This window comes from Rhineura floridana, chromosome 22, assembly GCF_030035675.1.
Source record: "Rhineura floridana isolate rRhiFlo1 chromosome 22, rRhiFlo1.hap2, whole genome shotgun sequence".
In the NCBI taxonomy this organism is placed as follows: domain Eukaryota; kingdom Metazoa; phylum Chordata; class Lepidosauria; order Squamata; family Rhineuridae; genus Rhineura; species Rhineura floridana.
The window spans coordinates 10,278,955-10,305,814 of record NC_084501.1 but is presented as its reverse complement, the minus strand read 5'-3'; the positions used below and the strand labels follow the sequence as shown (position 1 = coordinate 10,305,814).

Sequence of the window (26,860 nt, the reverse complement as noted above, 5' to 3'; positions counted from 1 at the left end):
CTGCAGTAGCTGGAGTTTCCAAACCGCCTTCAAAGGCAGCCCCATGTATTACATATTGCAATAGTCTAACCTAGAGGTTACTACTAGAACATAGACAATAGAAGACAAGCTATCCTCGTACAGGTTGGGGCTCAGTTGGGCCACCAGAAAGTAGAAAGGCAACTGGCTGAGAGCAGACTGCGGTAGGTGGAGCGGTGCCCCATTGGCCCAAAGGCTACCCTCCAATGGTAGGCACCATCTTGGAAAAAGCATTCTCTCTGGTGTAAGAGAGCTAGGTAGGAAGGCCTTTTCTAAGACACAGTTCTTATTATGGTGGTCAACTTGTGTCTGGGCTGTACCTCTTCAGTCTGAAAGTGGGGCTCACCTGAATGAATGCATGAAACAAAAAATAAAATAAATCCCTGCATGCAGAAAGCTAGGCAAAGGAATGTGCAAGGGATTTTGTTATTGTTGTCTGTCTCAGTCATGTGAGCCCTCTCCCCTCCCCATTTTCAGTCAGCAAAATGGTACTGTCCAGATACAGATTTAGTGCCTCACTGGGAGCTGGGCCTTGGATCTGCTGCTAACCTTTTTTTTTTTTTTGGTAAGCTTTTATATAAACATAAGAGGGATTGATTGTTAAACCACTCTGGAAATTATTGCCCTGTGGGGGGACTAGATGTCTCCTAACAACTCTCAGCACCCTTAACAAACTATAGTTCCCAGGATTTGGGAGATCCCAAAACAATCCAGTGAAGAAATATCCTCAGTGGCCACTGAAGGCTGTGCATCAGTGGATGGGAGTGAGGAAGGCAAGAGGCACAGAATGGAATGGAGTATCCTGGAAAAGGGCATTGGCTGGCTGGCACCCTGAACAGGAGCCTTCCACTCTGTAACATTTTGTTGCTGAGTGCACTCCCGCACACACACATGATGATAATGATCATCACAGAACAGTAGAGTTGGAAGGGCCTATAAGGCCATCGAGTCCAACCCCCTGCTCAATGCAGGAATCATGATGATGATAATAAAAGCATAGGGGCTGGATTTATTACTTTTTCTAATCCTGACAAAGGATTAAAGTTGACAATGAGGATATTGAACTTGTCAAGGATTATCAATATCTTGGCACAGTCATCAACCAAAATGGAGACAATAGTCAAGAAATTATAAGGCTAGGACTGGGGAGGGCAGCTATGAGAGAATTAGAAAAGGTCCTCAAATGCAAAGATGTATCAACAAACACTAAAGTCAGGATCATTCAGACCATGGTATTCCCGATCTCTATGTATGGATGTGAAAGTTGGACAGTGAAAAAAGTAAATAAGAGAAAAATCAACTCATTTGAAATGTGGTGTTGGAGGAGAGCTTTGCGCATACCATGGACAGTGAAAAAGACAAATAATTGGGTGTTAGAACAAATTAAACCAGAACTATCACTAGAAGCTAAAATGATGAAACTAAGGTTATCATACTTTAGACACAACTAGAAGAAATGATTCACCAGAAAAGACAATAATGCTGGGAAAAACAGAAGGGAGTAGAAAAAGAGGAAACCAAACAAGAGATGGATTGATTCCATAAAGAAAGCCACAGACCTGAGCTTACAAGATCTGAACACGGTGGTTCATGACAGATGCTCTTGGAGGTCGCTGATTCATAGGGTCGCCATAAGTCGTAATCGACTTGAAGGCACATAACACACACACACTCCTGACAGATGAGATGTTAGGGCAAACGTGTTGGCACTGAGCTCAGGGCAAGCTGACAAAGCAGCTGGTTTTGGGGCTTTCCGTAGCTGAGCAGACACACAGCAACAGCAGAAGCAAGCACCGGCTCTTTAAAAGCACACTTCCTTCCGGTAGGCGGCCGCAGAGAGGTAAGGAGCCCTGGGTACCTAGGAAGGCCCCCTTTCGGCCCACTGCAGACACCTCCCAACCCCCGATCTCGCTGTATCATGCAGTGGGGAGAGCCCTAGCCTGCCCGGGCGCACCGCGCGTGGCTCTGTTGCAAACAGGGTGGGAGAGACGCGCGTTCAACTGTCGGCCAGCCTCCGCTTCCAGACGCGAAGGGTTAAAATGCCAGCTCGCCCGACGTGGCGTCCTCGTCACTTGCATAATGTGCCCGTCTAATTAGGCGGCCCGGAATGATGGAACGCGGATGGCCTGGGCTAAGGGCGAGCGCGCACGCACCAAAAAGCGCCATCAGAAATAATACAGCGGCGGGCTATTTTCGACGGGTTGATTTGGCCCTCTTGGCTCGACAGTTGGGCGAGGGGGAGGCATAGAGCCCAGCAAACCTCTTGGGTTATACAGTTGACTTCTACCAACTATCGGAAAGCAAGGATATGGGCTTTTATTGTGGCAAACAAACAAAAAATGCAATACAATAAAACCACTGGCTTGATGGAGGAGAGATCTAGGGCCATTAGGCATGATTATGGCTAAGCGGAGCCTCCAGGTATACAAGTAGTCTACCTTTGGTGACGGGATTCATGCCTGGCTCATGGGCTTCTCAGAAATGCCTGGCTGGCTTGGTTTGGGGAACCAACCAGTGGCCCTTTCAGAGGTTGTGGGGCTCATCTCCCATCAAGGACTGTGGCTTGGTGGCAGAGCAAGGGCTTTGCGCGCAGAAGGTCCCAGGTTCAATCCCCAGCATCTCCAGGTAGGGCTGGGAATGTTCCCTCTCTGAAACTCTGGAGAGCCTCTGCCAGTCAGTGTGTAGTAGACGGTATTGAGCTAGATGGATCAATTGTCTGGCTCAGTGTAAGGTTCCAGGGTTTCTAGGCAAGATGAGTTGCAATTCCTCCTGCGCTATCCATAGATTGCTGTCTCCTTTACTGTAAATCCTTTACTGTACATTCTCTCTTATCACTTGTCAATGTAAAAGGCCTCATCTGCACTATACCATGAAAGCGGTGCCACTTTAAACGGTCATGGCTACCCCCAAAGCATCCTGGGAACTGTAGGTGGGTGGTGGGTGCTGAAAGTTGTTAGGAGACAGCCCTCCCCATTCCCCTCACAGAGCTACGATTTCTAGAGTGGTTTTACAGTCAATCCTTCTTTCCAGAGGAAACTCTGAGAATTGTAGCTCTGTGAGGAGAATAGGAGTTTCCTAACAACTCTCCGCACTCTTTACAAAAGACAGTTCCCAAGATTCGTTGGGGGAGGCCATGGCTATTTGAAATGGTATAGAATACTGCTTTAAATATATAGTGCAGAGTTAGTGTTAAACCAAGATGCGATCACTTAAAATGTCACCCCCTCCTTTCCTACAATAATTAATCAATAATTTTCAATGGCCTGAGGCTCTTGACAGAAAAGCCCCCAAAACATGTCCATATCTTTTCCCCCACCCACCTGGACAGCAAAAGAAAAATGCATTTTTAAAAGCCATTTTTCAGAGCTTTAGGACAACCTTTGTGGCTGGCATCATTTTAGATGTTTTTTTTAAAACACAGTTGCTTTCGTGGGTCACTTCCAAATGACCTGTTTATTGAGTGTTCATTCTGATCTGTTTGCAAAGAGGTTGGCAAACATTATCCCCCACTTTCTGATGTTATTTCCTTCTCACTTTCTTTATTGTGAGGCTGCATACACACCATATATTTAAAACAATATTTGAAGCACATGACTTCCCCCAAGGAATCCTGGGAACTGATTTACCTCTGACAGAGCTACCGTTCCCAGCACACTTAACAAACTACAGTTCCTAGGATTCGAGGTTGGGAGGGAAGAAGTCACGTGCTTAAAATGTGTGCTGTGTACGCAGCCTGACTCGGTATAAGGTAGGTTCCTAAACATCAACTCTTTTTTTAATTTTAAACTTTTCAGACTTGGCCTCTTGTTAGGATGCTGCGTATAAATGTCTGTGTCAATTAACATCTGTTTGTGTATATTTATAAGCTGTTTACTAATTCCCTTTTGACAACAATAACATTACTTTAGATTTATCTGTGGTGTTCCTGCTAACCCTTGGGGACCCAAATTCTGGAGCAAGTTCAGGACTCAAAATCAAAAGACCTCCCCCCAAAGCAATGTCAAGGGCTCCATGTGAGAACTGAGGGCTTGCATGCAAACTGCATTTTTCATTACAGGTCTCAGGCCATAGGGAGCCAGTCAGTCCTTGTTCTAACCCATAGTCACTTTACTATTTTTTTAACAGCTTTGCTCAGGCATAATTTCTCCAGCTATCTGATGGTGGGAGAAAACTGTACACGTCTGAATGTCTGCCTTTCATGTAAAATTAAAAACAAAGGAGACAGATTGCTTCCTGTGCCTTTAACAGCAACCTCACGTGCCAAGAAAACAGTTACCTGTTTAGTTTAAGTGTACTGAGCTGCTTTATAGAGGCATTGGAGCAGAGACCATAAAAAAAAGTGGTAACCCTGTTCCTTTGCCATTTAACTCCTACTAATTTCTGTGCATCAGGCAGCTGTTAAAGGCACAGGAACAGGGCGAGAAAAACACAATGGCAACTCTACCATGGCCAGAAGGATCTGGGCCTTGGTCCTCCACGGCAAGGTAGGTAGATAGCTTTGTTATTATTATTTAGACTTGTTAGTCACTTGTTGCCCAAAGGTCTCCAAACAACTTACAACACATTTAAAAACATAAATACGTTATACTATAAAAACAGAACAAAATAGCCCCCATAACAGCCTGCAGCAAGCTTTGACAGCATGCTAATAACAAAACAACATTATCTCAGTCTATGAAATGCTTGGGGGGGGGAACATAAGTCTTTACCTGCTGCTGAGAATATGTCAATGACAGTGCCAAGTGGACCACTGGGGAGAGCACTGACGGAGCCACAACTGAAAAGGCCTTTTCTTTTTTCCATCTTCCAGATGCCCATAGATGGGCAGAGCAGGCAGAAGATGGATCCCGATATCTCCCTCCTGTTCCAGTGCCCATCTCCTGAGGGCATCCCTGAGAGTCAGGTGCGAGCAGAGCTCTCCCCGCTGTATGACCGGCGCCTACTGTCTGGTGACGGGGTCTGGATCGAGACAGTTTGGGCCGCACGGCGCCAGCAGAGCCCATGGCTCTTTGACGGAGCCAAATTCCGGCTCCACTCAATCAAGTGGGAGGGGGATGTTTTGACCTTCCGCCTCGGCCTCACCTGTTACAAGGACTTTGTTGGCACCAACCTGGCAGATAGAGCCGGGCAGCTCCAGGAGCGCGGGCATGAGGACTTGGGGAACAGCCAGGCCTACCTTGCCGATCCCTTGGGAGTGGGCGCCATGTTGCACACGGCGGACGACCAATTTGTCTTCTTGCGACGGAGTCAGTGTGTAGGGGAGGCACCTGGAAAGATCGATATTTCTGGAGGGCATCCTGAACCGCAGGTTGGTTGACTGGTTGCGTGGGGATGGGGGTGTTCTTGTTGTCAAAAGAATGAGTCAAATTGCAGCTCTGTGACAAAGGTTACTTTGGGGTGAAGGACAAGCGTAAGCTTTTCAGCATATCCAAATGGTTCTCCTGATTCCATCTCGTTCATTAAGGTGGACTGCAGCTAGGAAGTTCTCCTGCTCCCATAGAAATGAATAGGAGCTGACCAAATAGCTCTTCACAGTAGATCAGCAGTGGGGAACCTGTTTTCAGCCCAAGGGCCATATTCCCTTCTAGGCAACCTTCTGGGGGCCAGAAGCAAAAGTGGATGGAGTGATGAATGTAAATGTCACCTTTGTATAGTAGGCTAGTTTCTTTTCACACAACACACCCCTCTCTGTCCTCCCAGGTAAGCAAGAGGCATGATTAGAGTTCAAGGACACAGACCAGCCAGACAAAAACACTCCAAGAAGGTGCAAAGCGGGGTCGATGAAGGGTGTGGCCTAGGGAGACAGGGGTTCCGGTTGGGGAAGGGGGTGTGGGGAGAGTCCCGGGAGCCAGACAAAGAGGCCTCGAGGGCCATATTTGGATCTCCAAGCCTGAGGTTTCCCCACCCCTGCAGTAGATTGTTGCCAATAACAACCTCCCGAAATCTGTCATTTGGGCCATTGAAAATGGGGAAGTGTCCCTCCTCCTAATCCTCGCTTTGCAGGTTGTGATGGGAGACACTGCTCTGGAGGGACCCATCCACCATCAGGACCTTCCAGGAGACTCGGTGGTCAAGGAGTTGTTCTCCTCAGTGCTACGAGAGATCCAGGATGAGGTGAGGAGGGGCCAAAGGGAAAGGGGAGGGGCCAAAGGGAAAGGGGAGGGGCCCTTCTGTTCTCTGAACCATCTTCCCCCCCCTTCTTTGCCAGGTGAATCTTCCACCACCCACCCTCAGCAGACCGGTCTTGCTCGGAATAGCCCGGAACGAGACTAGCGCTGGCCGCTGCAGTGCCGAATTCTATGTCAGGTAATGCGTTGGATCTCAAAATTAAAAGTAGGCTTCCGTCTTAACTATGGTTACTTTTAAGGTTTTAAAGATGTTTTTGAAAGAAGTTTTAAGTTTCTTTTTCTTTTTTTTTAAGATGTTTTGTTTTTGAGATGTTTTAAGATGTTTTTAGTGTTTTTGTTCTCTGTTTGCCACCCTGGGCTCCTTCTGGGAGGAAAGGTGGGATACACGTTTAAATAATAATACTCATAATAATATTTATGAGTATATTTAATTTATTTATTTGCTTATTATGAGTATTTTTGAGACCACCCTTCAATCATAATTCCCAGAATGGTTTTACATCCCCCCCTTCCGCAAAAAAAAGAATAAAACAATTTAGAAGTAAATACAAATGTAAAAAGTAGGCTAACAGGCACACAATTATTAAAAAAACAACATAAAAATAGCCATCTGATTATTTTGACAGTCTTGGAAAATAGAGGTTTGCATCTGACAGAGTTGCCCCATTCGCACAAGGCCTTCTGCTTGTGCAAAGGAACGTCTCCTCCCTCTCCTGTCTCTGGCCCCTCCGGAATCAGCTCTGGAAGGTTGTGGGGAAACCGAGAACGCATTTGGGGGACACGGGGGAGGCCTATCTTCCTCGGCTCTGGCTTCCAGATTCTTTTATCCTGTGGCTCAGCTGCCCCATCAGAGAAGGACTCTGGCTTCTCCCTATGTGACCCCCGGAGTTGGACCCTGGCCCTTGAGATTCCTTCCCAAGAATTCAAATTGTCCCAGATTTAGAGTCTCTTGCTTTTGTCAGCCTCCTAGGTTTCCTTGTTTCACCAGTTCATCCCTTTTCAACTCCAGGTGCAGCCTGACCTCCGAGCAAGTGCGGCACCATTACGCCATTGGGGGCCTGGAGGCCCAAGAGTCCACCAGCATCATCTTTCTCAATAGAGAGGTAAGCGTCGGGGCTGCTAGTCAGGAGACAAAGTATCCACCTTAGAGGTGGAGAACCTCAGGCCCAGGGGCCAAATGTAGCCCTCCAGACCTCTCTATCTGGCCTTTGGAACTCGCCCCAGGCCACACCCCTCAATAGCTCTGTTCTACCCTTTCCTTGTGGTTTGGCTTGGTTGGGAAATGCCCTTGAACTCTGGTACTGCCTCTTGCTCACTTTGGTGGAGGATACAGGGATGTTCAGATATCTGTCGGAAGCAAGAGCTTCCAAAATAATATTCTTTGAAAGGGAAGGGACCGTTCCACTGTGTCTCTCTGGGGCCCTGTCCACATTGTACGTTTAAAGCACTATAATACCACTTTAAACCGTCCTGGCTTCCCCCAAAGAATCCTGGGAACTGTTGTTTGTTAAGGGTGGTGAGAGTTGTTAGGAGACCCCTATTCCCCTCACAGAGCTACGGTTCCCACTGTAGTTTAACAATCTGTCCCTCTTCCCAGGGAACTCTGGGAATTGTAGCTGTGTGAAGGGAACAGCTCTCAGAACCCTTCACAAATTATAGTTCCTAGGATTCTTGTGGGGAAACCATGACTCCTTAAAACGATATGATACTGCTTTACATGGAAGGTGCAGATAGGGCCTTTAAGTGTAGAGAGGGAGAGGCTCGTGTACTTCAAATGCCCTCAGAAATCCTGGGCAGCCCCCCTAATTCCTGTTTGCAACAAAGCCTGTGGCATCTGCCGTTGGCCTCCTACCCATTCCTGCATCTCTTTTAACATGCGGCTGCCTTTTTCTCTCTGTGCAGGATGTCCTGACAATGGAGCACAGTGGGGGCTTTTGGAAGGAGCTGTGCCCATCAGCCAAAGGGGCCACTGAGCTCTATGCTGTGGTGATGGGCGCATGCCAGTGACGTGGCTACTGAGGGAGAGGCACTCCGAGAAATTGAACTACTCTCAGGGACTATCCAAAACTAGCTTTACAAAGCACCTGGTGGCTGCCACAAAATCACCAGCTGTTATTTGGCAAAGCAAGAAGATTATGCTGGGGATACGGATAGTGGACTACTGTCAAACGCCCCCCCCCCCAAAAAAAAGACTCTTGAAACTGCACTGGCTAATATCCACCTGAGCTGCTTGCAAGCCCCCTTGCTGTGCCTTTTTGTAGGACCTGTTTCTCAATAAAGAAGTTGTATTTTTTTTAAATAAGAAATTCCATTGTTTCCTCACTGCTGGTGTGATGTTAGGTTTCCATGCGTGCATCAGGCCTACCTCTGTGCTTGAAACACCCTCTTCCTATGTCTACCATAGTACTGTAATATCCCCTCCCTGTGTCTACTAATATCCCCTTCCCATCCCTTGTGGATTTTTTTTTACTTTTGCACTCAGGTCCTGCTTGCTGGCTTCCAGAAGAAGCATCTGGTTGGCCACTGTGAGAACAGAATGCTGGACTAGACCGGGCCCCTTTGGCCTGATCCAGAAGCCAGGCTTTTCTTACGTTCTTTTACCAGATTCCACACTCCCATCCCAACATATCTAAATCTGGTGCAAGCTACGTATACAAATTCTGTACTGAGAGAACTGAATTTTGCAACCAATGCTAATTGTTTACAAGTGGGAACTGCAACAAAATGTAGCAGCATGGAGTCTTCCAACCAGCCAGGCAGGCCCTCTTTTTAGGATACTACATTCCCTTTTCACTGGCCCCACTACAAACAGCATTCTATGGCCACTGAGTATCCTCTGTCCTTACTGGGCTATTATTTATCGCCCTCAAAAATAGAGTTGCTCCCCCTCTCAAGATTTGTTTGTTCTTCCACAAGCCTTGGCGTTCCCTCGAGCTGGCTAAAGGGCCGTAGCTCAATGGCAGAGCATCTGCCTTACATGCAGAAGGTCCCAGGCTCAGTCTTCGGCATCTCCAGGTAAGGCTGGGAGAGACTCCTGTCTCAAATCCTGGAGAGCGGCTGCCAGTCAGTGTAGACAAGACTGTGGGCTAGATGGACTGACTCAGTAGAAGGCAGCTGCCTATGCTTCACTCTTGTGTATGGCTGATGCTGGTTTTGTTACATAAGGACCAGCACTCGGAGAAAACGTTTGCTGCTAGTATATGGATGATTTGTTTTTTAACATATTTATACCCCACTTGCCATATTTCACTATGGAATTCCCTCGCACAAGATGGTCACCAACTTGGATGGCTTTAAAAAAAGGATTAGACAGATTCATGGAGGATAAGGCTATCCGTGGCTACTAGCCACAATGGCTACGATTTGCCTCCATGGTTGGAGGCAGTATACTTCCGAATATCAGCTGCTGGAAATCGCAGGAGGGGAGAGTGCTCTTGCGTTCGGGTCCTACTTGCAGGTTTCCCATTGGGGACATCTGGTTGGCTACTGTGAGAACAGGATGCTGGACTAGATGGGCCATTGGTTTGATCCAGCAGGCTCTTCTCATGTTCTTAAGTGGGGCTAAGATTGCAGCCTTAATCTTATTTATTTATTTTAACAAAATCTATATATTGCTTGAATGTAGAGATCTCTAAGCCGTTTACAAAACATTAAAATTATCAATAATTTAGCAACCCTTTTTTACTTCCTTCCAAAATGTCACTCACTATTGCTGACACTGAAATTTACCTTTGAAACGATAAGGACTAGGAACTTTATTTTATTTTATTTTTTAATGAAACAGCCAAGAGTCTTGGGAAACTGACTTCTGCTATTCTGTGTTTCCATGTGATTATAGTCTTTTGACATGTCCTGGGAATAGCTTCATTTTCACAATAATTCCTGTGTGGCACGCATAAATCACAAATGCGCAAAGAACAGCACCAAAAAAAGCATCAAAGGTGAAAAGACATACACACACAAAAAACACCACCCCACAACACTCAATTAATAAAGCTTGCCTCCTCCCAGGAACAAAATGAGCCAGTCAGGGTATTCATATACACCATGTTAGTATCTAAACAATTCTGGGTATTCAACTGGCAGCTACAGAGGGTGTCCCAAGAGTTGTGTGAAGCCCCAAGAGTTGTGTGAAATTGGGGTGGGCACCAGTGGCGTGAGAGCAGTTGCATTGCAGGGATTTAGCTGATCTTCCCCCAGAGCATTGATTATCTGGATTACTGGCAGCTTGGAGGCAATTAACGAGTGGGGGGTCTGGGTTTCCCAAAATCCAGCTAGTCTTTTGACCAGAGCCTGGATTAGTGTCTGAGCTGTGACCAGAGATGCCCAGCTGCTGCTTTTACTCAGCCTCTCTACCTGATGGGGGTGGGGAGGACATCCCGCCCAACCCTCTTTACACAACGGGTATGGCTTTCATCCATGGCGGGTTGCCAACTGTTGAAAGAATTGGCCTAGCCTGCTCCTGTGCATTCAATAGCTGCTTGATCAGTTTCTAAAGGAATGGGCAGATAATCATCTTATTTTAATGGCACTGAAAGTCAGTTTGATCGCCTTGGTAATGCCTGCAGATCAAGCTGCTGCTGAAAGCACAGGTGCAGGGGCAAACAAAAGCTGGCAGCCTCAGACTGCCTAAGGGTGTGAGATTTAGGGACAGCCTCATGCCCATACCATTCTTTTAAAAACTGATACTGTAAAAAGATGGTTATTTATGTTGCTTCATCAATGCACTCTGCATTTCAGGCAGGACAGAGTTCTCTGCGCCCCCCCAAATCTAAATCCCAACTGGGGGGGAGGGAAAATTGCCAGAAATTATCTGGGAAGGTGATATTTCTCCTCTCCCCGCAACCAAAGGTTTTTGCTGGGGTAAATGGAGCCAAAAGGCATGCTGATGAAATATAGATACCAATTCAAAGAAGAAAAAGAAAATAAGTTTATTGTGCCTGCTGAAATTGCGGCTGCTACTGTTTCCACATCCCAAGCAGAGCCCATCTCCTGCCTTGGGGGGGGGGGGTATGAATAACTGCTTTCCTTCAGTCCCTCTAAGGCTGCAATCCAACACGCGCTTAACCTGGGAGTCCCATTGAGCCCAATGGAGATTTCTTCTGAGTAGACATGTATTGGAATGCAGACTCAGGCTCAGACTCCTTTGCCCTTGGAATGACCTTCCAAAGGCTGAGAGTGAAAAGCGCTTGCAAAAAACTAACCAGGCTGTAATGCACACACAAAAAACAAGGCTCGAAAAAGGAAGGCGGACTGCGCCACCTTGGGACAATTCAGCTCATTTTAAAAATTCCTGGTCTGGATCGTGCATGCTAATACACTTTACGCACAAGTACATGCACACACATATATATTAAATTCTTATTGGAGGGATCTTATGAAATCAATTGTTTACTGCAACTTTTATAAATACGGTGGCTACTTACGCATTGCCAAAAAAGAAAAGAAAAAGGAAAGACAACACCTCAAAACTCCAGGATAAAACAGGACACAGCTTTGCATAAAACTTGCATGCGCTAATGTAAATGTATAGACGCACATGTAGAAATAATTACTGTGGGTTGTAGCCAATGTTACTTCTACTCCGAGTAGACCCACTGAGATGAATGGACATGACTAACGTAGTTCCATTCATTGCAATGGGTTTACTCAAAGTAGAACTTAGTTAGCGGCAGCTGTGAAAAAGGCAAATTCCATGCTAGGAAAGGTATGGAAAATAAAACAGCCGATATCATAATGCCGTTGTATAAATCTATGGTGCGGCCGCATTTGGAATACTGTGTACAGTTCTGGTCGCCTCATCTCAAAAAAAGGATATTATAGATACAACCCTGTAATTTATACAGCAATAAAATACATAGTGGGGAAGACGGTGCCCATCCCCAAGTGACCTGTGCAGTCTGCTGTCCGGGTCCTAATTGTTGATGGGCTGCTTCCCGCCCACCCTCCATCCTGAAGGTTCTGCCTCTTTCAACCTTTTAAACCCTGCCCAGCTACACCTCCTCCTGCCTTGCTTCACACGCATCCCTTGAGCTCTGATCATGCCCCTTGCTTGCCAGGTGGAGGATAGAGAGGAGGGGCTGAATGTGTGTAGAAACTAGCCTATTGTACACAGATAAAATTTACATTCATTGCTCCACCCACTTTTTGCCTCTTGTCCCACCCACCGCTGGCATGTGGCCCTCAGAAGGCTGGCCAGAAGGGAATGTGGCCCTCGGGATGAGAAAGGACTTGCTCAGGAGAGGGGGGGGGGCTGTTCTTTGTCAACCAGAACGCATGGCCACCCTTCTCACAGGGGAAAACATCAGTATAGGAGGCTCAAAAGAAAGACATGTGTAATACCCCTAAGTGCTCAGTATGCTACATTCAGTTACGTCAGGGGTCGCCAAGCTGTTGGAGCTTGTGGGCACATTTGCAAACCAGAGAAACGGCTGCAGACACCACACACACTGCAACCAAGCACACAGCGCAATCTATTCCTAAGGTTACACTAGAATGCTTCTTTCAAGCCTGATTTAAAGGAGAGGACAGGAGAGGGGCTCCTGTGGGTCCCAGGGAAGGTCTTTGTGTACCATCAGTAGACACTGCACTGGCAACCTTGTCTCCCTTCGTTTAAAAGCAAAGAGGGTGACGGTTCTCTGCTGGTGTTATATATATATGTGTGTGTGTAAGTGTATGTGTATATATATGTATATATATACAGTATAAATATATACTGTAAATATAAGTATATTGGAGAAATCCTTGATATTTGCAGATGTTTATGAGCTTTAAAATTATTTCCCTGTGTTATGGGGACTAACGGCGGGACAACAAAAAGTGGATTTTGCAAGCCCTTATGGCCAAACCAGCCCACAGTGGTATCATCTGGGTGGCTCCCCCACTAGCAGTCAAGAAGGAAGAGATCAGAAAGTGCATTTAAATGACCCACAAAACCTTTTCTAGCCTGGAAGAACAAACCGCCACCATCTGGAGAAGGGCCATAACTCACTGGAAGAGCACCTGCCTTGCATGCAGAAGGTCCCAAGTTCAATCACCGGCATCTCCAGGTAGGGATGGGAATGTTCCCTCTCTGAAACCTGGGAGAGGGCCACAATTCTGTGGTAGAGCACCTGTTTTGCATGTAGAAGATCCAATCCCCTGTGGTATCTTCAGGCAGGGCTGGGAGGGACTCCCTGCCTGAGACCTGGGAGCGCTGCTGTCAGTCAGTGTAGACAATACTGAACTAGATGGAACAATGGTCTGACTCAGCAGAAGACGGCTTCCTATATTCCTAGCCGTCACGTAATGGTCCAAAGATCTGGCTGTCCTCGCCACATCTGAACGTATTTTTAATAGACATCCATTTCGTTTGGATATCTACCAGGGCATTTGGATAGCACATGCATCGACTTAGATGTTTAAACTGAGATGGATATATTGACAGTCATTATGTTATTAATGTGAGCTGATGTTTTCTTTTGTTTTTTTTGCCCTTTTCTTTCTTTCTATAATGCACACACACACACTATAAAAGAGAATTGTCTTGCAGTAGGTAATGAACACTTTGGAAACAATCCATGATGCGGTAGCTGCAGATTGCAAAATGGCAGACTGCACACTTGGAATTACTTTAGTGTTCGCCTGCACCTTGTCTAGAGGCAAGGTGTATCCCTTCCTTGCACATATATTTAAACTTCCAGAGACCCAGGGTAGGAAGCTGAAGCTTGAAGGATGACAACCACCTAAGCAGTGAATGGCAACACCATTATAAACGTGGCATCCCACCAAAGGCAAAAAAATCAGGACTACCCGATTTGCCAGAGACATTAGGGAGAGCTGGTGGAAGGAACTGAAATAAGAGAGAGAGATGGTTGAATTGAAGTGCATACAAATACACAAATCTTCTACGGGAAGAGCCATAATGCAGTGGTTAGTGCATCTGCTTGCCATGCTGAAGGTCCCAGATTCAATCTCTGCCATCTCCAGGTATGGCTGGGAGAGACCTTGGTCTGAAATCCTGGACAGCTGCTGCCAGTCAGTGCAAACAATACTGAGCTGGATGGGCCCAATGGTCTGACTCAGTCTCAGGCAGCTTCTTAAGTTTCTGTATCCTTTACAACACACATAAACTATATTTTGTACATTTGCACAAAGTGTAGCGAAGGACACCAACTTGAATGGCTTTAAAAGAAGTCCAAATTCATGGAGGAGAATGCTACCAGTGGTGGGAAATCATGGTGGCAACGTACTCCCTCCAGAATCAGAGGCCTCAGAATGACCCGTTGCTGGGGATCACAAGTGGGGAGAGTGCTATTGCGCTCGTGTCCTGCTTGTCGACTTCCCAGAGGCAATCGTGGGCTACTGGGAGAACAGGATGCTGGACTAGATGGGTCACTGGCCTGATCCTGCAGGGTTCTTCTTATGTTGTGTCAGACCATTGTTCCATCTAGCTCAATAATGTCTGCACCCGCAGTTCCCAAACTTGGTCTGTGGGCTTCATTCAGGTGGTTTGAGGTTTGTCTGTGGATTTGTGGCTGAAGACAGGTGACGGCATATCCATCACATTCAATATTCCTTTTGATTTTTTCAAATTGTATTTTCATTGCTTCTTTTATTTCTTATATTGTATTTTATAAAAGAAATAAAACAAGCAATAAAAACACGATGAAAACTCGCACAGCAACTAGCACACCACATTACAATTGCTACAACAGGCGGAAGAATGATTAAAGCTGCAATCCAATACTTGTCTACTCAGAAACTGGGGTGTACTCGTACAGGGTCTCGGGGGATCTTTGTCCCCTTACCTTTTTGGGACCAGGATCCCAGCAGAGTCCCTATGTCTCCAGCAATATTCATGAAAGGGGAGTGCGTTAGCCACTGAAAAGAACTTTCCAGCATGCTTCCTTGTCCTTTCCTGGAGACAATCAGAGTGAAAGGAGGTGAGTCAGCCACTGAGAAGACTCTTTTTAGTAGCTAACTCTCTCCCCTTTCACGCTTATTTGCTCCTAGGGACCCATTGGTCTGCACTGACTGGCAGCAGCTCTCTAGGCTTTCAGACCGAGGTCTCTCCAAGAGTCCCAGCCCTGCCTGGAGATGCCAAAAATTGAACCTGGGACCTTCTGCGTGCAAAGCACATACTCTACCCCCGAGCTACGGACATTCTCCATAGAAAACGTACTGCAAATAGTGATGAGCGGGGAGAAACTACATTTCCCAGAAGCCTTGAAATCCGTCATGTCAGCTGACTAGGAGGACTTAAAGAAACAGGTTTCCTGCTGACTACAATGTCTGTTTTGGGAGCGTTGGGGCGGAATTAATATCGGAAGAGGAATCCTTGCAGGACTGGGGCGAGAACAGGACATTTGGGAAGGTGTAGGCGGCTAGTGACACGGGGAAATAAGCATTTTGGAAAACGGAAGGGTCCCCCCCCACGGGGTTTCTGGTTTTTTGAGTCATTATTATTATGGATGCAGAAAGGCCAAGTGTTGAGGGGCGTCTGCAAAATCCTACAAGAAGAGACAAGAAACGGGCAAACCGGAGGCGGCACAGAGATCAGGTTAGACTCCCCCCTTTCAACACAATCCCCTTCCTTGCATGGGATCTGCAGGTCTTCTCCCCAGTGAGATCTTTCTTGGGAGACAGATTTGGTTTTTCTTTTGAAAACAGCATAGGAGGAAGATGTTGTTATTATAAGGTTTTCTAGCCTGCCTGGTAGGGTATGTATAACACAAATGTGTCACCTAAGGATCTAAATGCAATCTTTACAAAAGTTTTCTTTTGTTTTTTCCCCAACTTCTATCAAGCTTGCGTTTGGATCCTTAGGTGACACATTTGGTTTGGGTGAAGGGTATGTCTACCAGGCAGACTAGAAAATAATAATAATAATATAAATAAAACAAACTCCCACCGTTTTCCTGCATTTCTTTTAAAATAAGCATTGAAGAGTTGCTTAGAAGGGAGAATTCTGCCATGGTGAACTTCTCCCACATGCTTGTGACCTTTGTTATTATTTACTATTATTTAAAGTATTTCTATCCCTCCTTTCTACCTTGAAATAGGGCACTCAGGGCAGCTCACAATAAAATCATACAAGATAAAACACAAAAAAACATTAAAATAGATTAAAATACATAAAATACTGTTAAGAAATCTAGAGGAGTGATATTAAAAGGGGACTAAAGAGGTCAAACTAAAAAAGGAGGGAAATAAAATCTCTGCCTTCAGTCTTCTCAGAAGTAAGCCCCATTGGGTTCAGTGGGACTCCAGCCTTCAGAAATCCTTGCTCCCATGCAACTCTCTAAAAGGGATGAGAGCCCTTGGAAAAGGAACGCTTTGAGTGACAAGTTGACAGAATGGGCCCTGCTTTCCATCTCCCCCATGATGACTACAGCCTGCAACAGAGGCAGGAAGGCACAATGTTGGCAATTCTTGGGCTGGGGCTGGGAAGACAAAGTTTCAATTCTTTGTTCAACAATGAAACTTAGTGGTGAAACTTAGGGGTTGGGCCAATCACTCCTTCTTTCTCTCAGCCTATCCTACTTTACAGGGTTGTTGGAAAGGAGGGGGAGAACAATGTATGTCACCTTGTGCTCCATGGAGAAAAGTCAGGATATAAACATAAGAATTAAATAAATATTCATACTAGCTATCCCGCTGTTTCTCTCCAAACTTTGTTTCAGGATCCAGATGTTTGCCTGTCCAAAGCCCTCTCTTACGCGCTGCGCCATGGGGCACAGAAGCTAGGGTTACACATGGGCTGTGGTGAGTGTTTCTGCCCTTCCTTGTCCCCCCCCCTTGCTTGGGAAAAAGAAAAGAAAAATATCACCTGCTCATATTCTGACACTCATTCGATGGTTAAAGGCAGAGGATCCCTGCCAAAAAGAAAACATGGCAACCCTGAAGTTTATAAAATTGTAAGCCACTTTAGTGGGGCAGAAAAAATGTAAATGTACTGCTTTCAAGTCGATTCCGACTTATGGCAACCCTATGAATAGGGTTTTCGTGAGGCTGAGAGACAGTGACTGGCCCAAGGTCACCCAGTGAGCTTCATGGCTATGTGGGGATTCGAACCCTGGTCTCCCAGGTCGTAGCCCAACACCTTAACCACTACACCACACTGGCTGTCAGTGGGGCAGAAGCAGGTTCTAAATAAAATCTCAGCTAAGCCCATTCAAATGAACCTCCTGCTCACTAGCTCAGCCTGGACAAACCCAGGCCCTGGTATGCTCTGAGCAGACAGGAAACGGTTTGCAAGAAGTCACCTGCAGAGCAAATTGTCCCAGGTGACTTGAGCAACAGAGCCAAGTGGCAGGGAAAGGACATTTAATTAAATCAGAGGTGGGAATTTTTCCCCAGTCTGAGTTTTGCATTCCCTTCTGGGCAAACGTCTGAGGGCCACATGCCAGCGGTGCTCAAGGCCGGAGGCAAAAGTGGACTGAGCAATGATTGTAAAATTTACGTTCCATTCATCTAAGCAAGAGGTGTGATCGGAGTTCAGCAACAAATTCTAGCCAGGCAAAAATACTCAAGGAGGATGTGAAACAAGGCCGGAGAGTCCTGAGGGCCAGATAGAGAGGCCTGGAGGGCCACATGTATCTCCCAGGCTGAGGTCCCCCACCCTGGAATTAAACGTTTTAAAATGGACTTAACCTTTCATTTCTTGAGCTGTTCAAAAATTTGGCCTTGCTCTGAATTAAAATTCGACTAATTGTTCCATTATTATTTTATTTCACATTTGGGCTCCTTTCGGGAGGAAGGATGTGAGATCAAGCTAAGAAATAAAGAAATAACTTATTTATTTAACCAAATTGAAATGGTACATTCTGACTGTTAAGCTCGTGGGGATTTTTTTAAAACAAGCTTTGTATGGTTTTAACCACTCTTTTATTTGCCCGTCCAGCTAGCTGGTTACAGGGCTGTTGAAGGAGGGAGTTCCTGATCCTTTTGCTCTTCCCAAACCACAGATGGCTTTGTGGATGTGGCGGAGCTCCTTCGTTTGCCCCAGTTTAAGCTTTGGAACCTGGATGATGTGCGGCGCGTCGTGGAGACAAACGAAAAGCAGCGCTTCGCTGTGCGCCTGCACCCTTCCGGCGGGCACCTCCAGATCCGTGCCAATCAAGGGCACTCGTTGCAGGTGGGGCACTGGGAGAACCAAAGCGGGGAGAGGAGGGGGGGTTGCCACATTTGGGAACATGAACGGGAGCGAGTGACAGACTCCATGCTAAATGTCTAAAATGTGGATGTAGCCTGTTTCTAGCCCTCATGGCAGAGGGGGGGACCTCAGGCCTGGGGTCTGAATATGGCCCTTCAAGCAACTGTTTGTAGCCCTTGGGACTCTCACCTACTTCACACCCTCTTTGTCTGGCTGGATTGTGTCCTCGAACTCTGATAATGCGTCTTGCTTCCCTGGGTGGAGAGGGGTGGGTGGGTAATGTCTAGAAACTAGCCTACTATAAAAGGCAGTATTTACATGTGTTGCTCCGCCCACTTTTGCCTCTGGCCTTGCCCACCACTAGTATGTGGCCCCCGGAAGGTTGCCCAGAAGGGAATGCGGCCCTTGGGCTGAAAAAGGCTCCCTACTCCTTCCTTGTGGTGTCACAGCTTGAAAGTGCATGGCCTACATCTGCTGAATCCTCAGAAGCTGACCACTGCCTCCCTGCCCCCAACACTGCAGGTGTCTGAACTGGAGCTAAACCCACTGCTGGAGCTGTCGGATTTTCCAGAGGTTGTGGCCCACGGCACATATCTGCGTCACTGGCCAGCAATTCGCCTTAGTGGCCTGTCCCGGATGGGGAGAACGCATATCCATTTAGCGGCAGGATTGTCAGGGGACGGAGCTGTCCTGAGTGGTGAGTATACCATTTCTTGAGTTAGGCAGAGGAGAATCTGGGACCTGCAGTGCCCCCACTCCTATCCCAGAGTAGGAGAAAGAGCACCTGCCTGTCAATTTGGAGGAATTAGATTCAGTTCACATTTAAAGCCAAGTTTATCAAATTTGCACTTTCTGAAACAATATGAGAACCGAAATACACCCCTCCTTCAAAATTATCACGTCTCTGAATTTTGCAAGCAGTTCTCCAACCAAGCAATATTTACACAAATGCATATATTAGGGGACCGTGTACATAAAACTAAATATATTAGTGAAAATAACATACAATATATTCCATTAGGAGAAACTGCTTGCAAAAATATGTACATTTGTGAACCCTGCCTACTAACGTGTTTAGTAGGAGAAATTTGCACTAAAATGCTCAAGAATTTTTGTGAGGTTTTTTTAAAGCAAAATTTGCAAAGTGCTGCAGAGATACAGAGAACCGAATTTAAGGTTGGAAAATTGAGAATTGGAGAGAACTGAAATTGGCAGATCCATTGCTACTGTCAATTAAGATTTTAATTGGGAGGGGAGCTTCTCTGCATAGGAACAGAGGAAACTGCCATATACCAAATCAGACCACTGGTCCATCTAGCTCCTTATTGTTTATACCACTAGTGGGGAACCTGTGGCCTACCAGTGCGATTAGACACATTTAGTGCCTGGATTTGGCCTGCATCTTAGCACGCATGTGCATGGACTTATATATGCATGCATGCGGGACCTGCAAGTCACTGTTGCAGTTTGGAGTGCTTCTGTTCAGGGTGCCAGCCAGAGAACCATGCCCTCCTCTAGTATGCTTCATTCCATTTTCCCTCTCCAACTGACACTCAATTATCCTGTGGCTACAGAGCATGGTCAGCCCTCATTGGGCTATTGGGGTGTGGGATTGCCATCTTGAGTTCTTTGTAAAAACAATTTTGTCACCCACGCAAGACCCTCACTTCCTTAGTGTCCTCTGCCCTCACTTGCCTTCCTCACAGCGACCTCTGCCCTCGCTTGCCTTCCTCACAGTGACTCCTGCCCTCGCTTGCCTTCCCTCTCCGGTTTCACAACATGCTTCCCCACTCCACAGTTGGAATGTGGCTCATGTTATGACCAAATGGCTTAGGCTGCAATCCAGTATACACTTACCTGAGAGTAAGTCCCATTGAACCCAGTGGAGCTTACTTCTGAGTAGACATGTATTGGATTGCAGCCTTAGCTGAGGTGCCCCCTGCACTTCTGCTTTCAGACTCTGCTCCTTCCTTTCCCTCCCTGCATGAGTGTATGCATACACGCTTCTAATTTTGTTTTGGCTTGTTCTGGTGTCTTCCTCATCCCTTCACCTCCAGTGTTTGTACTTGCTTAATCTCAGAGTTCACCTGAGGTCCTACAGACCTCTCTCTTACACAGTGATTGGCACACCTCCCCAACTTCACTGCTAATAGGAATGATAAACTAGAGATGCGATCCCTTACGGAGATTTAAGCGTGGGGCTCAAAGAATGGCAAAGCTTAGGAACTCACACTAACAAGGTTTTAATGAAGGGTCTTCCAAAGGACAACATATGGACTGTTAATTTCCTGGAACAGAGATCGGAAAATAGAGAAACAGCAAAGAGAGACAACGGGAGTACAGTATATAACAGAAGCCACTTATGGGTGTTTTTTTCTTCTTTTGTGTAGGAATGAGAAACAACTGTGAGGTGGCCGTAGTCATTGATGTCACCCGAGCTCTGGCAGGTAAGTGAAAAGGCAGAAACCCTGTAGGCCCTCCAGATGTTGCTAGATGAGTTCCCATCATCCCTGACCATTGGCCATGCTAGCTAGGGCTGATGGGAGTTGAGAGTCCCCACAACACTTGGAGGAACAGAGACTCCCCACCCCTGCTGGAGATCAAAGGAGGAATGGGGCAAGCAACCAGCTAAAGCAAGTCCCACCCTCCAACCCATTGCTTGCCTCCTTAAAGGAGGATTGATAGCAGGGCTGACACCGTGGGCCTGCATCTGCTTGCTGGGGCCTCAGGGCCCTGGGAGGTGCCACTGCGTACACGCACACAGAGGCCCACTGAGCACCCTCCTTTCTGGTTGAACTCTGTGATTTCGCAAAAGCCATTCGTTCATTAATTTCTGTTTTTCATCGGAAATTATTGTTCTGCCTGCTACTGCACTGGCTCTTGCTACATACCACCTTATTGTTAAGAAATGGGATTGGAGAGCTGAAAGGCAGCACGCTGTGGCCTCTGCCATCGGCTAGGGGACCAAGGGACAGTAGGAGGCTGCTCCCACTACTTCCCAGGATGAATACCATGGCAAGGGGGAAACCAACCTAGTCAGCTAGAGAACAAGAAGCTTCGGGGAGTTTTTTTCCTCCCTTCCCACACCAGCCAGAAAGAACACATAAGAACATTGTAATTAAGAACTAGTGACCAAGCTTGCTTTGTTTCCTCCTCTCTCCCAAGTGCTTTTCCTTTCGTGTCATGTCTTTTAGATTGTAAGCCTGAGGGCAGGGACCATCTTATATTGATCATTCCGAGATCCTTTTGGGAGCCTTTTTTTCAGCCAAAGGTCAATATGAAAATACTTTAAATAAATAAGTGGAATCCAGGCATCCTAATGTCCACAGACCCTTCCCTTAACCAACAAAGGCCTCCTGCTTTTGATCTTCAGGCATCTCTTGAAGATCTTTTTAAGCAGACAGGCCTTTGCAACAGTTTAAATATTTTGACCAGGCAATCATTTTCATGATCGCTATGCCTTGTTTTTATGGTCTTTTACATTTTATTGCATATATTGCTGTACACCACCATGTTACATTGTATGAATTGGCAATATATCAATACTTTTATAAATCAGTCAATAAGAGCAGAGAATAAGGATTCCAAAGTCAAGCTTGCCTGTCACTCCTCTTGCACCGCATTACAGGATAAGGGGAGGAAGTGGTTCTGTGCTTAACGTGCCTCAAACTTGACCTGCAAAATGTGTGTTCTCCTGCAGATGGAATCACATTTTACAGCTCGGCTAATGGAGTCATCCTCACGCCTGGTGATGCCAATGGGCTGCTACTCCCGTGCTACTTCAGGGAAGCCTTACAGCTCCGGCCTAGGCGTAAGTTGCACGGCCTATTCCTGCCGCTCCAGCCTGGGCATGTTTCTATCATACCCTTCCCCCAAAGAGCTCAGAGTGGCATACATAGTTCTTCTCCCTCCCCCATTTCAGCTTCACAACAACCATGTCAGGTAGGTTAGCCCATAGTCACCCAGTGAGCTTCATGGCTGAGTGGGGATTTAATCTGGGTTTTCCCAGCACTATAGCTACTAAACCACATTGCCTTTGTACATGCGCAGGAACACTTTTGTTTCATGTTCTAGGGACAGGTGTTGTCACTAAAAAATAGGGGAGGCTGCAGTCTGTAAACTTGCCTCAAGTTTTTTTTGTGAGGAGTAACTCTATATCCTTTTTTGCCTCCAGGGTGTCTGCTGTCTCTCGACTGTCCTGGTCTTGAGCTACTGGAAACATCTACCTCACTTTCTCCATGAGACTGTTGTTTATGTTTTTGTGCATATATGTATTTCACCAAACAAGACACCTCACTATTTAAATATAGTGTGTGCATTTTCTCTATCTCTCTCTGCACAGTAGGGGTTGCCAATCCTTATCGGCCAGGGAACATATTTGGAATTTTGAGAAAGTGCCAGTTACAAAATGGCTGCCATGGGCTGTATATCATAAAATGGCTGCCACATCTGAAAGAACAGAAAGAGACAGGATCACAAAATGAGGGCAAGTCCTTCAAAGGGAGGAAAAGACACCTACATCAGCCACTCTCACACTCGCTTCCGGAAAGATCTTTGCACCTCTCCTTCAGAATGAGAGTGAGGGAGTCCAGTCCTGGCATCCAATGAAAAGTGGCCATGTTCAAGGGTATGTATGCAATGTAGTAGAGGCTAAGCCAGTGTGAACAGTCTCTCACGTGTTATAGATTTTTGAGGAGATATTTACTGAGACTTTTCATAGGCACCATAGGAAGTACTGGTGCCCATTGGCACCACATTGGTGACTCCTGCTATACGGTGTGTCTCCCACTCCATGTTGGACAACCTTTTCAAGCTCTTGGACATATATTGATTTCTCTCTCCTTCCAGAGGAGGTGGGCATTTGTCTACCTCCACAAACAAAAGCTGTGGAAGAGTTCGTGCTTTTCACATATGCCTCCCCCTCCTCTCCAGAAAGACTTTTCTGCAACTGTCCGGCCTCGAGGAAAAGGGGTTCAGGGTCTAAGCCAGAGATGGGGGAACCTGTGGCCTTCCAGATGTTACTAGCCTACAAATCCCATCATTCCAGACCATTGCCTGTGCTGGCTGGGGCTGATGGGTGGTAGAGTTCAATAACATCTGAACGGCTGCAAGTTCCCCTTGCAGGCAGGACGCAGGTGAGTCTGAGAGGGCCAGATGTGTAGTCAAAACAAGGCAGAGATTGAGCTCCAGTGGAAAGGGAGAAGCTCTTTAAGTGGCAACCTCACACACAAAACAAGCTATTCAAGCAAAAAGGACCAAGGTTGGCAGCCAGGGCTTTATAGGGTCTGGTCAGCAGGGATTGACCCTCAGGGCTGTCAGCTGACAGAACACTCAAGCAGGTCGGTACTGCACCCTAGATGGTGCCCACAAGGCACAGAGCTAAGTCAGCTGGTCCTGCAGTAGAAACAAAGCAGGAATCCGACGCGCACACAAAGGCAAAAACACGTCCTGCATCCCTCCTGTTGATCTGCAGCTTCACAAGCAAGGAGACAGGGAACATGACCACAGACACCAGCCAGAAGACCCAAGTGCTGCTGGGAAGCTGCACCCCTTCTCTCCCAGTAAGGGAAAGACCAGCCTGGCCCTGAATGGATTAAAAACTCATCTCATTCTGCCATTCTCAAAATGGATCTCCCACCTCTGCCTCTTCCCTCTACTATTCCCCTTTGCTTTGTGTAGTCTTTCAGACTGAAAGCCTGAAGGGCAGATAGAGCCTCAGGTTCTCGTGAATGTTCTAGGGGGGAAATGTTGCAGCATGCAATGCTGCTGTTCCCTTTTTCAGACAGTCAGCCATGCCCTGTTCCAGGATACTCCATTCAGTTACCCTACCCACATATCTGCTCCCCCAACACAACCTGTCAGTCTGCAATCGCTAGGGATGTAAGGAGGCAGTGACTTCCACTCCAACCTGCATTCATCACAATCAGCACTGCTTCATTCCACTTTAGTTTGGCTTCCACTCTTTAACTTAACATAGCTTACTTAATTTCAAGAAAAAGCAATATAAAAAAGGCATTAATTAGGTATTGTTTGCAGGCTTAAAAAACCCAGCAACAATGTGAAAAAATATCAGTCGTATTTGCTTGACTGATTTCCATTCATAACCATAGCCAAACATGCAAACTGCAGCATTTTCTGCTTCCTTTCCATTTTTATCAGAATTCTCGCAACCTTAGTGCTCGCTAAGCATGCTCAGACCTCATTTGGCTGTGTTTTTTGGCACTTAAATCTCGGGTTTCTCCTCAGCCTGCTGATCCTTCTGTTTGAATGGTGCTATTTTGGCAAAATAAGCATCCACACTCATACCTAAACACCAGAAATAGGGAATTATTCTTATCATCCACCTGGAAAATGAGAAACAGAACCACAAACAAAACAGAAAAAGGAGAAAATTGAGGGTAGAGTACCTAGAGGGGGAGAGAGTTTTTCATATCAACAGTGACATTGGGGTTGGACTCGATGGCCTTATAGGCCCCTTCCAACTCTACAGTTCTATGATTCTATGACATGAGATGTTATTCCACAGAGACAAAATAGTTCACTGTGGAAAAAGTGGGGGAAAGGCAACAAAAAGCGTTTCCAAGGATTTTAAAAAAATCTTATTTAAAGCTCCTTGGCGTGGTACACAAAAACAAAGAAAGCAAACATAAACACTGTCCCCCAGCAAAAAATAAAATTCTGTTGCATCAAAATATCGTTAAATGTCTCCCCGCCCCACCCGTTGCTGACTTGACCTCGAGCCTCAAAAGCCAGCTGAAGAACTAGGAGGTTTTTGCAGGTAGCAGTCATCCTGAAATGGGGCAAAAGGGCAGGTACTGGACTAGGGATGCTAGGACTGGGTCCAGGGTTTTGTAGGAAAGGAATGGTTAAACCCCTCTCCTCCACACAGGAAGAAAATTGCAATTTTTTTCTTTTCCCTAAGGGGAAAAAATGGTATGGAAAGAGATCTGTCCCTCCCCTACTGCAAGCACTTCGCTTGCTACCCCTACACTCCCTTAAAACACCATCCCTGCAGATTCCACTCCTCCTTTTGGCTGCATTGGGAAAGACTTCTCTTGCCTAGCAAGTATTTCCCCCTCTCTCCCCAGCAAAAAAGTTTTCTTAGCTCCTCCACGCACTTATGGGGCACAGCAGACTCCAGTTGGAGCCTCTGCCCACTGGTATTGGCCAGAGAGCTCCACAAGGAGGCCGGCCCGTGTGGCATGGGATTCTAGGGGAGAGGGAGGCCTTCGTTGTGGAAAAAGATCAGAGGGCTTCGTGGCCCCCTGTCAGCTTGTGGAAGAGTTCTTCATCCAGCGTCTGGCTCCTGTCAGCTGTGCGGGTAGAGAGGAAGATATACCCGCCAATGTACTCGTGGACGATCTTGCAGCCGGCAGAGATGCAGCTGAAGGCCACATTGATATGCTCATCAAACTCTATGGCCACCTGGGGAAAGAAGCAAAGGAGCTGAACTTGTAAATGCCTCCTGGGCTGGTCACCTATGGTGCATATTAATCTCATAAAGGTAAGCAAGTAGCCTGGTGCACTCATATGGGGTCTCGGGGGGCTCTTACTCCCCTTACACTTTTGGGAGCGGGGTCCCTATGTCTCTAGCATCCTACGAGCCAATCATCATGAAAGGGAGTGTGTGAGCCGCTGAGAAGAACCTTCTAACATGCTTCTTTGTCCTTTCCTGGAGAGTGAAAGGAGGTCACTCAGACACCGAGAGGACTCTTTTTAATAGCTAACACCCTTCCCTTTCATGCTTATTTGCTCCTAGGGACATCGGTTGTGAGAGAAGGCATTAACAAGGATCTCATTCTTAACTCAGCACCAGAAAAAAGGAGGGTGTGTGGCTGTGACTTTTCATGAAGGGACCCTGAACTTCTGAATTTGCCGCTATGCTACTGGTAAGCAGGCAAGTTTAAAAGGTGGTTCGCTTTAGGCCACAAATGTAAGGGGAAAGAGATAAGGGGCTTGTCCTTTTGTCTCTAAATGTTACAGGACTCCCATTATCTCCAGCCAGCAAACCAACGGTCAGGGATGATTGGAGTTGGGAGTCCAGCAACACCTAGACAGCACCATGTTAGCTGCCCCTTGCTAGTGTTTCGCATTAATTTATCTGCAGTCTAGCAGTTGATGCTAAACCAGATGCGAGCTTTGTTCAGGAGGTCCATGGCATATCCACATTAAATACTCATACTCATTTTTAATTGTAGTTTTATCGCTTCTTTTATTTCTTACATTGTATTTTATTGTACTGCAATTTGAATTCTATGGGATGCAAATTGTAATACAATAAATATAAGAAATAAAACAAGCAGTAGAATACAATTAGAAACCATATGCAAAAAAACAAAACCAGCATCTAGCACAGTGCGTTACAATTGCTACAACAGGCAGAAATATCATTAAGTGATCTGCCAAGACCGTCAGCAATTTTTAAGTGGTCTGTAGGGGAAAACGTTTGGGAGCCACAGTACAGGACTACGGGTAAATGAATGCAAAACACACACACATGTAGCTTTGTTAATAATGGGGAGTCTCATTTAAGAGCCTGTAACTTATCGGGACAATTGCAACTGCAGAGAGCTCGAGT

The 26,860-nt window shown here is 46.3% G+C and overlaps 2 protein-coding genes across 8 annotated transcripts in view; one reads left to right on the top strand and one right to left on the bottom strand.

Moving 5' to 3' along the window:
• The first annotated feature begins 1,748 nt into the window (after positions 1-1,748).
• On the top strand, positions 1,749-22,587 carry LOC133375228 (tRNA 2'-phosphotransferase 1-like). Of its 6 annotated transcripts, XM_061606865.1 has the most exons (11): positions 2,470-2,643; positions 4,829-5,326; positions 6,022-6,132; positions 6,227-6,324; positions 7,156-7,249; positions 16,811-16,892; positions 18,095-18,264; positions 18,805-18,979; positions 20,673-20,729; positions 21,983-22,093; positions 22,457-22,587. In XM_061606865.1, exons 1-11 carry the CDS (start codon positions 2,485-2,487, stop codon positions 22,522-22,524), a joined length of 1,623 nt encoding a protein of 540 aa, XP_061462849.1. In that variant the 5' UTR covers positions 2,470-2,484; the 3' UTR covers positions 22,525-22,587. The 6 variants fall into 6 exon arrangements, with proteins under 6 accessions (XP_061462852.1, XP_061462851.1, XP_061462848.1 ...); XM_061606868.1 differs by lacking the exon at positions 2,470-2,643 and adding an exon at positions 1,749-1,858 and having other exon boundaries at positions 21,983-22,587; XM_061606867.1 differs by lacking the exon at positions 2,470-2,643 and adding an exon at positions 1,867-2,439 and having other exon boundaries at positions 21,983-22,587.
• FERMT3 (FERM domain containing kindlin 3) overlaps positions 20,516-26,860 on the bottom strand; it is a 33,013-nt gene continuing 26,668 nt past the window's right edge. For both annotated transcript variants that reach the window (XM_061606862.1, XM_061606863.1), the window contains one exon: positions 20,516-25,707. In XM_061606862.1, coding sequence (XP_061462846.1) covers positions 25,528-25,707 — 180 coding nt within the window. In that variant the 3' untranslated portion in view covers positions 20,516-25,527. The remainder of the gene's footprint in view (positions 25,708-26,860) is intronic.